The sequence below is a fragment of the Arachis duranensis genome, chromosome 5 (genome assembly GCF_000817695.3).
Source record: "Arachis duranensis cultivar V14167 chromosome 5, aradu.V14167.gnm2.J7QH, whole genome shotgun sequence".
Classification (NCBI taxonomy): domain Eukaryota; kingdom Viridiplantae; phylum Streptophyta; class Magnoliopsida; order Fabales; family Fabaceae; genus Arachis; species Arachis duranensis.
The window spans coordinates 4,610,781-4,621,915 of NC_029776.3; the positions used below are offsets into that span (position 1 = coordinate 4,610,781).

The 11,135-nt window shown below is 30.7% G+C and overlaps 1 protein-coding gene across 1 annotated transcript; it reads right to left on the minus strand.

Annotated features, from left to right (window-relative positions):
- Window positions 1–9,493: 9,493 nt before the first annotated feature.
- On the minus strand, window positions 9,494–10,480 carry LOC107487495 (ethylene-responsive transcription factor 5). The gene has a single exon (XM_016108141.3). It carries the CDS (start codon window positions 10,418–10,420, stop codon window positions 9,647–9,649), a length of 774 nt encoding a protein of 257 aa, XP_015963627.1. The 5' UTR covers window positions 10,421–10,480; the 3' UTR covers window positions 9,494–9,646.
- Window positions 10,481–11,135: the final 655 nt, after the last annotated feature.

Sequence of the window (11,135 nt, forward strand, 5' to 3'; positions counted from 1 at the left end):
AAGTTAGACAGGTTTATCGAGCTAGGTTTAAGCCACTCGAAAATCCTACAACGTGGCCTTCTTACAACGGTCCTCGATTCGTACCGAATCTGTACCTGAGACGCGTTACCAAAGATCGCCCTAGGATGACGCACTTCTTAAATGAGATGGACACGTGAATGTTACGTCGTTTTAGGCGATGTAGGCAATGTAGGGTTGAGGGACACAATCGTAGAAGATGCCATCAAACAGGTGGTCCAAGTGTCAACAATAATGCGCAGTAGAATTATATTTTATGGTATTTGAAACATTGTAACTTATGTCAATGTACTCTATGAAATATCTGACTTTAGATTCTGTCCATACAGTTTACAATATTCGAAACATTATAACTTGTCCAAGTATTCCATCATATGCATAGTAATGATACATATAATCGTTAAATGAAACTTAGAAAAGTTAATTCAAACATAGAATAGTTAATTGGTACTTAGGAAAGTTAACTCATACATAGAATAGTGAACTGATACTTGGGAAAGATAACTGATACATAGAGAAAATTAACTACGCTACAACTACTTTCTCGTTGCCCACTTTACACCTTTCACAAGATTCTTGCATTTTTTGGCAGCCTTTTTGAACACAGATGGAGTGTATCGACTAATGCTATGACGCGGCGGATCAACCCTGAAATTGTAGCATTTGCCTGTCTCATCTGGAGTACATGCGTCACCTGTATATAATATAATCAGACCATGCAAGTATATAATATAATCAATCCTAACCAAGATACCATAAATGAAACAACATCAATTGACCAAACAAGTATATAATATAATCAATCCTACCCAAGATACCATACATGAATATAATAACATCAATTGACCAAACAAGTAAAGCAATAATAGGACCTGCATCATTACGGGATTCTTCATCCTCGTTCATGTCCTCATCTTCATCCTCCTCCATGTCCTCATCCTCATCCTCCTCTTCGTCCTCGTCATCTGGTTCATCCACTAGATACTCATCAGTCTCATGCTCAAGTGTCTTAGCATTTTCTTCAATCAGAGTCATCGAAACACGGTGAGAGTTTTGACTATTAAGAATTCTTCGACCACTGTCACTCCTACTAGAATCACCAGATACCAACCCTTCAGAAACACCCGAGGAAGTGCAACATGGATGCCTCGCATCGAAGGAATACCTACCCGCCATGAAATCAGGGTGATAGCCATATTGTACTTGGTCGGCATTTGAAGCCATGAACCTAAGCAACTGGCTAAAAGAACCTCCGTCTCCTGAGTCAAACTATGGCGTACTCCAATACTGCTGATGTATTAGGAACGATGGGGTAAATTGTGTTTGAGGTATATATTGGCTTGAGGACTAAGGTTGTTCTTGTGGAGGTAGAGGTGGAGGTGGAGGTGGAGGTGGCGGTGACTGTGCCTCATGCCCTTGATTGTCGTCATCCATAACCTGATTACCCTCAACATCCTCTTGAACCACAAAATCCGACAAGTTCAAGTGATTGCCATAGTACATGTAAATATCTAAGGGATGTTGTGAAGCCATGAGAAGCTCAGTAAGAACGTGATTATACCTGTTTATCTAATGCATCTCCCAAAATGAATGAGTCGTGGCTGTGGCCCAATTAAGATTCTTAGGACCAGTCAAGACTTCTCCGTGTGCCTTGTCTAGATTCCGTTCATAATGAGGAACTCCCTGAACGAACCGAACTATAGTCTAAACCTGTCGGTTGCATGCCATTCAATACATTCAAAAGACACCAACGGCATCGTAGCACTCCACACAACCGAGTGCATGTAGATATCTGCAGGAATTATGTCCGGATCAATGCGATCAACAGCATATGAAACCCACACAAACTGGGAATAATAAAGCAAACAAATGATTACAATCCAAATAACAATATCACTAAACCTAAAACAAATACTACTTTAATGAAAACACACCTGGCCTTCCTGAAGATCATCCAAGGCCTTCCTAAAATGAGCAAGCTTAAGATATCTATAGACTCGGTCTCCACGCTCCTAGTTACGCCTAATATGACTTATTTCATTAACACAATTGGATTCTAAATATGAAGATACCGGGTAAATGTAAGATAATGTTACCTATTTGCAAGTAGAAAACTGCGGAATTTCCTAGGAATCGGCGCTAGATATGGTAGGTAGGGGTGGAAAAAGGTCAAGCGGCCTGTTATAAAATAGGCACAGGCTCAGGCTCTTATAAAAGCCTTATTATGTTAATAGGCCAGGCTCAGACTCACTAATTAGCCTTATTAGCCTGTCAGCCCTGCTTGGGTCTGTTAATACATAATTACATATATAAATAATTTTTTTATTATTAATAAAATTATGAGATATTTTAAATTTGTTATATTTAATGCCTTTTAACAGGCTGCAGACCAGGTTAGGCTGAATAACATGTCAGACTTAGTACATTAAAAAAATCCTATAACATGCTGCAGGCCAGGCTCAGGCTAATTGACTGCATGACAGGCCAGACCTGTTAAGAACAAAACCTAGCCTGGCCTGGCCTATTTCCACCCCTAATGGTAGGCGAATCTAAGCCCAACTAAGCAGAAGTATTAGCGGACCATCGATTTTCTTATAGTCAAAATTTGATGCCCGGCATAACGCTCTGTACAGGAGTGCTAGGCATGCTGATCCCCAGCTATACTGTCCTATACTAGCAAAATCACGGAGCAGAGGCAGAAACTTCCAGTGCACAGATGCCCCAGACTTGTTTCCAAACAAGATCGTACCGACTAACAACATAATTGGCACTTTACGTACACCTGTATACTGTTTTCATCAGTCAACTATAACCGTTCTTTTAAACCCTGTAGCCACGTCAATTTTATGCAGCTTCCTCTACAGTCCGACTTTCTCGGTGCAATCCCAAATTGTTGCAGACACTCCGCCTCTAAGACTTCAAAATCACTCAAAATCATCCCTGTGACTGGAAGACTGTCCGTCGGAAGACCGAGGATCATACCCACGTCTTCCAGTATCATGGCATATTCACTAACCGAAAGGTGAAAGGTATGTGTGTTCGAATGCCACCTTTCGACTAAAGCATTTACCAGTGCTTTCTAACATTGGACTACTCCAATCTAGACCACATGGTAAAAACCAGTAGATCGTAAATGCTCCTCCACCCTCTCATTATTGTACCGATCCGGAAGGACAAATCATATGTCAACATTCGTGAACTCTACAAAAGAATAGCAAAATCACGATTCAAATTCCACAACTATCATAGATAATTTTAAAAAATCTAATTAAAACATATAATTTTACTGAATCCAATTTACTAAGTAATAACATTTTAACTTCTAACTTTAATTAATCCTTCTAGAGCTTATTTCTAACTTCCTACAGATATAATCCCTAATACATACTTCCAAATACATTATATTTTACCGATCCTAATTTCTAATCGAAATTATCAACATTATTTTAAAAAATTATACACCGATTTAATTTATCTATTGTTACAAAAGATTACTATAGTTTATAAAATTATAATTTTTAGAATTAATTATAACAGTTAACTAATTAATTATAATTTCTAAAATTATTACAAAAAATTATAAACAAGTCATTTTTAATATTAATCTATTATATTGGAAAAAAATTCTAAACAAAAATTAATTACATTTAAAAACACATATTTCTAACTATTATTTAAACATATATTCCTAAATTTTTAAAATTAATTATAACAGTTAACTACTTAACTATAATTTCTAATATTATTACAAAAACTTCTAAACAAGTATTTTTTTTATTACTATTCTATTATAATACAAAAAAATCTAAATAAAAATTAACTACATTTAAACATATATATTTCTAACTATTATTTACACATATATTCGTAAATTTCTAAACTTAATTATAACAGCTAACTACTTAATTATAACTTCTAATATTATTGAAAAAAATTCTAAAAAAGTATTTTTTATTATTAATCTATTATATTACAAAAATTATAAACAAGAATCAACTACATTTACACTTTATTTAAACATTTATTTCTAAATTTCTATCAATAAAAATAATAATTAAGTCACATATATCTTCTTCAGTTCAACTTCTAACAACAAAAAATATAATTAAATTTCTAAAAATAATAATTATAATCCTGAAATAAAAAAATAACAAATAAATTTACATAATCGTAATGACTGAAATATTTTATAATGTGAAGTTCAGGACGATCAACATTTCTAGATTTTTGTTTCTTTGATTTTTTTTTTTTAATGAAGTAGATGAACCAAACAGCGTTCAAAGAGGAAGAAGAAGAATGAATGGATGCTGGGTGGGGATGAAGAAAAAAGTGACTCGAAAGGTGGGTACGGTGTGTGTGCAATGAAGGGGTATGTGGGGTTAAAGGGCACCGTTTGTGGGAAGCAACATGTATGCGACACGTGGTTAGAGATGAAAAACTCGAACCATCCAATTTGTCAGCTCCAACTCGCACGGTCTGATTACTCCATCGTTGACATTACAGGCAGGTAAAGTACGACTGCTCTCCATATCGGAATTCTATTTCATTCTAATCTCCATAATAAAATTAAAAAGTGTATTTTTGTATTATGTGTCAGCAATTTAGAAATAACTTCATGTGAAATTGACTGTAGGTGAATTTTTGTTTATTTATGCATATATAATTAAATTGGATTAGTTTAGTAGTTAATTTATTAATCTACTTAAATAAATAAAAATTCAAATCCTGTCTTAACTTGTACATATAATAATTTAGTGATTAATAATAAATACTTAAATAAAATTTTTATCCACGACAAATCGATCATTATCTTATTTAACTGGGATACGGTGGAAAACCGAATATTATTTATACCCACGAGTGTGTTCAACAATGAGCTATTTTCTTAATTTGCAACTAGAAAATTAAATGTAGTAATGATAGAATATCTTATTAATTATTATATTGCGTGATGTGTTTGCATTACTGAAGAATTAGTTTGTAATCTTGTATCATTATATTACATGTGTCCAAAAAAAAAAAGCGCCCTATATGTCACGCCTACGCCAGTATTCACCTGGAACCTGGAGAGCAAGTAAAACAATCAAAGCGGCTTAATTAAATAATGACCTGAAGATATAAATAAGAATTATTTTTATTTATATAAATAGAAAGGCAGCAATAACAATTAAAATAATGATAGCACAGAGTTGAAGTCAATGGAGAACCTAAAACTACAAGACGACATTAAATTATATATTTTGAAAAAGTCGCTATTCACTCCAATGTAGATTGTAGAGAGTATTGAAAACTAATTAAACATTGATGCAGAGAAGGGTGAGGACTGAGGACCCATCGGTGATTTTTCAATTTGGCACGACTTTAATTAGCACTGGAAGGAAGTAATGATTTTGTATATAAAGAAAAACAAAAGGGAGTTATGACTTTTTATTCTACACCTTAGTTTACATACCCTACGAGACAATAATATTTCATATGAATAATTGAGTGTCGTGTCCATCAACAACTGAACATTTTGAAAAGTACGCAAAATTATTTTGCACTTTAAATAATTTTCTATAATTAGAATGTTTCTTGTTTCTTGAAAAGTTGTAAGATTTTTTACTTACATTTCGAGACAAACAAAATTCGAACTCGGATACCGTATTTTTCTTGTTTTTTAAATTGATCTTTCTTTTTTTTAAAATTTTTTAATTAAAAACGTTTAAAACGTCTTTTTTTAAAAATATTTTTTATTAATTAAAATCTAATACATATAATCGATTAAACCATGTTATTTTTGTTAAAATCAGGTTAGACAAATTAATTTAACCAAAAAAATAATAAATTAAATCTTGAACCGGTCTAAATTAATACTATTTTTTATAAAAAAATAATTACAATATTCTTATTATAAAAAATGACTAGAATATTTTTATTATATATATATTTAAAAATTCTAAATCTTAATCCTATAACGACAAAAAAGTAAAGGACTATAATTTAATATTCATAAAATTAATATATAATAAGAGTATTTTAGTCATTTTTTTATAATAAAAGTATTGTAATCATTTTTTATAAAAAATAATATTAATTTAGACAAATTCAAAATCTAATTCACTATTTTTTCGGTTAAATTAATTTGTATGGCTTAATTTTAACAAAAATAACCTAATTTAATCGATTATATAAGTTAAATTTTAGTTATTAAAACATATCTTTAAAAAAGACATTTTAAACGTCTTTATCTGAATGACTCTTTTTTTTTATCTGATAAGTTAATCATTTGTTAATGAACTAACTACTAAACAGACATAACAAATTAATTTAGACATATTCAAAGCAGTTGTTAAATAATAATTTGATTATTTTGACAAAAAGAAATCCTATATATTCGAAAATACTTTTGTTATTTTCTTTTTTAAAAAATAATATTTGTTATTTGTTAACACCGAAATCTTTAATAGCCTATTTTACTGGTTAACCATTTGCTAATTCAAAGAGTATATATATCATATACGCACCTTCTTATATCATATGTTGTTAATTTTGACCGGTCTTTATGAGTTCACAATCATTCATAGACGGATGATTATTGAAAGTTTGAAACATGAAATGCTGACCAAGTTCCAGAAAACTATTACATATTTAGTTATTTACATGTGATGGAATGAAATTCAAACCACGCTCGTGGGTTTAAAATTTAAATTAATTTGACAATATCGGCATATCACTAACAATATTATTGGAATTGACAATATATAGCCGTATACCGTACGTAGTAATAACCATTATTACTACGCATTATTTAATTTATTACACCAAAAATAAAACAAATGATAAACTGCAATCTGCTAATACAGCTATATCAAACTAAGGCATCATAAAAATTATTACCTTCGTTTAGGTTATATGAAATTGATTCACAAGATAACAAGTTAATGCAATTTCTTGGAGGGTTATGTTACGTATACACTAAAATAATTAGCTATTAAAGTCAGTTACTAATATAAAATACATGTTGAAATATAAATACATTATAAAAATAAATTAAAATATATATATGTATTTATACACAAATACATTAGTGGTTGATTTTAGTGACTAATTTTAATGTACAAATAGCATTTATCTTTCTTGAACTTACGAGATAATGGAATGATGTTAGTTATTATATATTCAATAAGAGACTTTTGACAAAAGGCATGTGCAGGAAATTATAAAATGATTTTATGACAATCACCAAAAAGAAAAAAATTTGAGTAGATTTGGGTAAGGTTTAGTTTTAAGAAATATATTGAGGTATTTCTCTTCTTTTACGTAGCATTGTAGGTTAGGGGATTCAATTAGCCCCTCGTGCTTACCAAAAGAAAAAGATATGAGCCAAAATTGTCTTAGTTCATAAAGAGTTAAAGACTAATCAAGTGTACATATATACTTTCAAATAAAGATTAATCAAATGAATATACATTACCTCCAAAAGGCCAAAGCAGTGGCGGAGCTTTGGGAAAATTTTGTTGGGAGGCCAAATTTTTTTTAATACAAAATATATAATAATAAAATGAACATCACTTATACTATCCAGAATAACCATCCAGATATCAGGGATAATAAATATCTTATGTCATAAAACCACTCATCCCAAAACTCTTGACTTTTTGGATTTATAACTCTAATACTATATATCATGAACCCACTCATCCAAAAAACGTAACTTGACAAGACAATGTAACACTAATGGTCATATCTCTAATACTTCCTAAACCTCCATTGTATACATTGTACGTTTAAGTCATTGACTCCCTATAATTTCTCTAATAAAATTAAATTGAAGTTTTGTTAAGAATATTTTAATTTTTTTTATCTAATAAACGAGTAATACTTTAAATTATTTTTTGAGAAATATTTAGTCAAATATGTTAGTTCTCAACAAGTTTTATTAACTAAATCGGTTTTTAATTAAATTTTTATTTCGTTAGACAAATTAATTCGCATATTAAATTATTGTCTATATAAAATGACTAATTTAAAAATTTTAAAAATTCTTAACGTTATTTTGGCTTTATAAAATAATAACATATTGATTTGTCAAACTTTTTTTTACCAAATGTTAGAACTGATATGTTCAATAAAAATATAAAATGAGAAAGTCTGAAGAACCAACATTTTTATTAAAATTTGGCCAGCACTTAATTAGTAAAAGAAAAGTGAATAATTTTATATTACTAGATATAATTTTATACCATTAAAAATACTATTGATGACTAATTAATAGTTACAAATCACAAAAACTGCTAGCTTTCTAACACTCCTCATAAAAAATTACAGAATGATTAAGTGATTAAATTTTGTTAAAATCAAATTATTTAACTAAATTTTTTTTAAGACTGATTTGACATTACTCTTTAATAAATACATTAAAAACTTAATTTTTAGTTATTTAATAAAAAAATTGTTCTTTCGAAATCTTCTTAAATATAGCACTTATTATTTTATTAGTTAAATCATCAAGTTATTTATATATTTCGAGATATAATTTAAAAAATAATTATAAAAATGGTGGAGAATAGAATTTAAACCTACAAAATTATAAAAGAAAAATCTAATTTTAATATGTTAACCAAAATAATTATAAAGATTTTTGTTCTACCAAATATATAACTAATAATTTTTAAAATTTTGGGGAGCCATAAGTCCATAATTAACCACCCATTACCATAACTAAGATCCGCCCCTGCTGCAAAGTTATAAGGTTTTCATCAGATTCTACTCAATTTTTATCCAAAAGTATGTAGAAAGAGTAAATATCAACTGTCATTTTCAAAATTTATCCCCAACAAATGAAGCATATATCAATTAAACATTTTTCTGTTTCAAGTTTTTGGATTTCAATAATCTCTTTTTATGGTGTGTTTGTCTCTTTTTTTTTTAATCTTTATTCCCTATGATCTTTATGAATTATTGACATCATGATGCAAACACAAAGAAAAAGATATATTGAAAAAAGTTTTTCGTGCATGAAAATATTTTTAGAAAATAATTTAAATTTAGTTAAAAAAAAAATAATAGCTTATAATAACATTGTAATATTTTTTATGTAAATTAGAAACTAGAATGACATGATTAAAAATAATTAATTAAATTATTTTATACAATATTTATCTACATTTTAATTATTATTTTTAGATGATATCTTTAGTCTAATACCCTTATAAATTAACAACTTATGGTTATCGAATAGACAAGGGATATATGCTCAAGAATTTATAAAGAATACTGTTAAAAAGTCAATAGTCTAAATGTATAATGGATTATTAATATTTATACTATCTAAAATAATTATTCGAATATTAGGAATAATAAACATTTCAGGTTATAAAATTAGTCATTCCAAAAATTTAAATTGATTTTGAAGTTCATCAAGAATCAATCTTTTGACTTTTCAAATCTAGAATTCTAATACCATATCATAATACCATACATTGTACAAATATTTCATTAACTCCCTATATTTTTTTCATTTATAAATAAATAATGTCCATTATCAGCATATAATGTACTTAACAGTTAACATCCCTTAAATAGGATGCAATTAACTTTAAAAAAAATAAAAATAAAAAAAACACATACGAAAAACTAAAAAAATTCACACAACCATAAGCTGTGGAAATCCCAACGCCGGGTGGGGAGATAACGGCGATAACGGTGGCACACTGAAAATACCAGTTACGTCAGCGTCCCAAAAGCCAGTCCAACTAGACGGCGTTAACGGAATATCTCTTACACCACTAACGTCAGATGATTCCTCCATCTTCTCCTTCTTGACGACCGGCTTCTCCTCCACCTCCTCCTCTTGACGGGGGCGCTTCCTGTCATCGGCGCCGGCTTCGAGAGGGAAGTTGAGGATGGCTTTTGAGCCGCGGAGCTTAAAGGCGGCGCGGTCGTAAGCCTTGGCGGCATCGATGGCGGTGTCGAATGTTCCAAGCCAGACTCTGGAGCCTCGCTTGTTAGGATCTCGAATCTCGGCGGCGTACTTTCCCCACGGTCTCTGTCTTACCCCTCTATAGTGCTTCTTCTTCTGTTGTTCGCTGCTCTTGGAAATCTCCTTCTCCTCTCCGAATTGGATCCATTCGGTTTTCTTAGGGAGAGAGATTTGCAGAGACGGTTTTCGGTTCGACGAAGACGCCGATGAGTGCGGTTTGGATCTTGGCGTTTCTAGGTTGTTGACCACTTCGTTGCAGTTAAAGTATTGGTTGACCGAAGCAGAAGAAGAAGAAGAGGAGGAGGAGGAAGAAGAAGTAGTAGGGTTAGTTTGGTAAAATTGGAAGGAGAAGGAAGAGTTATGAGGAAGTGGTGAGAGTTCTCCAAGAAGATGAATTTTGATTTGATTGAGGGCAGAAAGTTCAGCTGGGTTCGCCATAGTTTAAGTTTTTGAGTTTGAGTGGAAAAATGAGAGTATGTATGTATATATAGAGGCAAGGTCATGGATGGATATGTGATATGTGAATGTGATGATTATTAATGTAAGTTTTAAAATTTCAAAGGATTGGTTGCTTTGTCAATGACGGAAACTCGAAGGAACCATCCTCTATCTCTATCGTCTATCCTTCTCTCAATTATTATGGAATTTTTATCCTACGCTACTCTCCACGTTACCTTGCTCTGCACCCTATCTATTCTTCTTTGACTTTCTTTGGGTTCATCCATGCACTCAGTACCCCATTCTTAATGCATTCTTGCCATTGCTTTAACCTGCCAACTCGAAAATAATATTATCATTATATATTATTAATCAAAATATATCACATGTACTTCTTTAATTATAATTAAAACAAATTTTTTATTATATATTATACAACAATTATACTAAATTATATTAAAATTAATCATTAAAATTATTTATTAGTATAAAATATATATTAAAATACAAAATACATTTTAAAAACAAATTAAATAATACATGTATTTTTCTGTATTGATTTGGCCTAGCCTATCAAGAAACAGGGTTCACCTGACGAACCCGCGACTTGACCAGTCCCCAACATGCTTGAATGGCAAAATGTTCCTCACATGACACAATTAGGGCTGACATACCCTACCCGTAGGTACCCAACTCGATTCAACCTGTTCGGGTA

Bases quoted from the DNA above. Each gene is read 5' to 3' on its own strand.
- LOC107487495 (XM_016108141.3), bottom strand. From the start codon at position 10,420: ATGGCGAACCCAGCTGAACTTTCTGCCCTCAATCAAATCAAAATTCAT.